This window comes from Anneissia japonica, unplaced genomic scaffold, assembly GCF_011630105.1.
Source record: "Anneissia japonica isolate Jap-2015-1 unplaced genomic scaffold, ASM1163010v1 scaffold14783_len2075_cov129, whole genome shotgun sequence".
Classification (NCBI taxonomy): Eukaryota; Metazoa; Echinodermata; class Crinoidea; order Comatulida; family Comatulidae; genus Anneissia; species Anneissia japonica.
Window position 1 is genome coordinate 1 of NW_022692032.1, and position 2,078 is coordinate 2,078.

At 30.9% G+C, this 2,078-nt stretch overlaps 1 protein-coding gene across 1 annotated transcript; it reads left to right on the forward strand.

The window, feature by feature from the left end:
- The first annotated feature begins 36 nt into the window (after window positions 1–36).
- On the forward strand, window positions 37–1,437 carry LOC117100155 (protein krueppel-like). Its single transcript, XM_033239727.1, has one exon. It carries the CDS (start codon window positions 42–44, stop codon window positions 471–473), a length of 432 nt encoding a protein of 143 aa, XP_033095618.1. The 5' UTR covers window positions 37–41; the 3' UTR covers window positions 474–1,437.
- Window positions 1,438–2,078: the final 641 nt, after the last annotated feature.

Sequence of the window (2,078 nt, forward strand, 5' to 3'; positions counted from 1 at the left end):
GTCATGATTTGAAAACACATTTGAAGATACACACAGGAGAAATGCCATACAAATGTGATTATTGCAAAAGAAAATTTAGACACTTGAGCCGTTTGACAACACATTTAAGGGTACATACAGGAGAAAAACCATATAAATGTGATCAATGTGAAAAGAAATTCAAAGACAGTACCACTTTGAAATCACATGTAAGGACACATACAGGGGAAAGACCTTATGAATGTGAACATTGTGGAAAGAAGTTTAGTAGAAGTGACACTTTGAAAACACATTTAAGGATACATACAGAAGAAAGACCATATGAATGTGAATATTGTGGAAAGAAATTTTATCAAAATAGCAATTTGAAAACTCATTTAAGGATACATACAGGAGAAAAACCTTTTGAATGTGATTATTGTGGAAAGAAATTTTATCAAAGTAGCAATTTGAATACTCACTTGAAGATACACAAACGAAAACAATCTTTATGAGTGTGAAAAGAAACTAAACACAACATCAATTTGAAAACTCATTTGAGGATTCAGAAGAGAAATCACTTGAATGAGAACATTTTGAAACATTAGTGATTTGAGGCTACAAATAGGAAAAATGTGATCATTGTGAAAGGAGATTCCATGCAAGTGTGGTAATTGTGAAACAAAGTTTTAATCAAATTTGAACTTTGAAAAACATGTGTATGTTAATAACATACAGCACAGACACCGTGTGTAAGTGAACATTGTGGAAAGAAGTTCAATCTGTATAACACTTTAAAAAACATTTAAGGATACATATCAGAAGAAAGACAATTATAAATTCGACATTTTTGGAAAAAATTTTAGAAACAGTTTAGCACTTTTCTGTACATTTGAGAGTGTGCACACAGGAGGGAAGCCATACAGAATGTTAAGAATTGTGTAGGTAAAATGATCATCTGAAAAGATATTTAATGATACCGTATTTTTAACAATGTGGAAGAATTTGAAAAGAATTTATGTAATTGAAAGCACACTTGTTTAATACATTATACAGTATAACTTACATAAATTGGGAAAAAAAATGAATCTAATTAATTTTAGTGCAGTAGTACTGTACCTAGCAATTTTAAATGACAGCTAAGAAAATATAAGGGATGATTTTGCATTGGTAAGAAGAATTTAAAGACGTATAATTTGATGTTTTCCTATCCTTGATAAAATATTTTGAGAATTTTATTAAATTCATCATAGTATTGTGGTGTACTTAAGTGCAAAGTAAACTTGGTTTCCATTCCAAACTGGGTAGTTAAAACAGGTATCAGGTACAGTACTTGTTTTAGTAAAGTTTAGTGTAATTGTATCCACAACTGAAGAAGAAAAAAATAACTGATAGTAGTTGTTTTGGTGCTTGATGTTGGTCATTTACAGTACAGTATTTATTTATTTAATTCACTCAATAAAACTGAGTTATCATCAATTGGAATATCTCTCTGTTAATTTACCAGCTGATGGGAAGATCACACAATTTCCAAGAGAAAAGAGAATTTCCCTGGATCTCCATTAGAGCTTAACACCTGGACCCACACAAAATCTTCACACAATTCCCCTCCCCCACCGCTAGTGCCACCATTATCATCGATTGGCATTAATTGGTTGATAATTTTATCTAATTTCAAATTTCATTTTACTGTATAGTGGAAATAAAAGCCAACACAACCACTAACATAATGGCAAAACAAAAAATTACTGAAACCGAACTTATCTTAAAATTCACTTCAATGAATATTTTGTTAACATTGGCACTTCAATTTCTAATAATATACATGTATTAAGTCCTTTAGTTCATTAAAGATTACCTGACCTAGTAATATTGAAGATGAAGTTACTAACTTAATTTCTCAAAAGACAAAAAGAGTCTTCCTGGGACTGACAGTTTTTCCAACAAAATTTTAAAACAAATGTCTTAACCATAAAACACACTTCAAATGTCGGGAAAGCTCATTTCCTGCCATCTAGGAATCAAAATTTTCCCGGTAGAGAAACACAGGACCTTCCTTTCTTTTTGGGATTTATTGATTCATGTCAAAAGACTACGTAGGCCTATGCAATTACTCAATT

Excerpts from the sequence above, each read along its gene's own strand:
- LOC117100155 (XM_033239727.1), top strand. The coding sequence starts at position 42 with ATGCCATACAAATGTGATTATTGCAAAAGAAAATTTAGACACTTGAGC.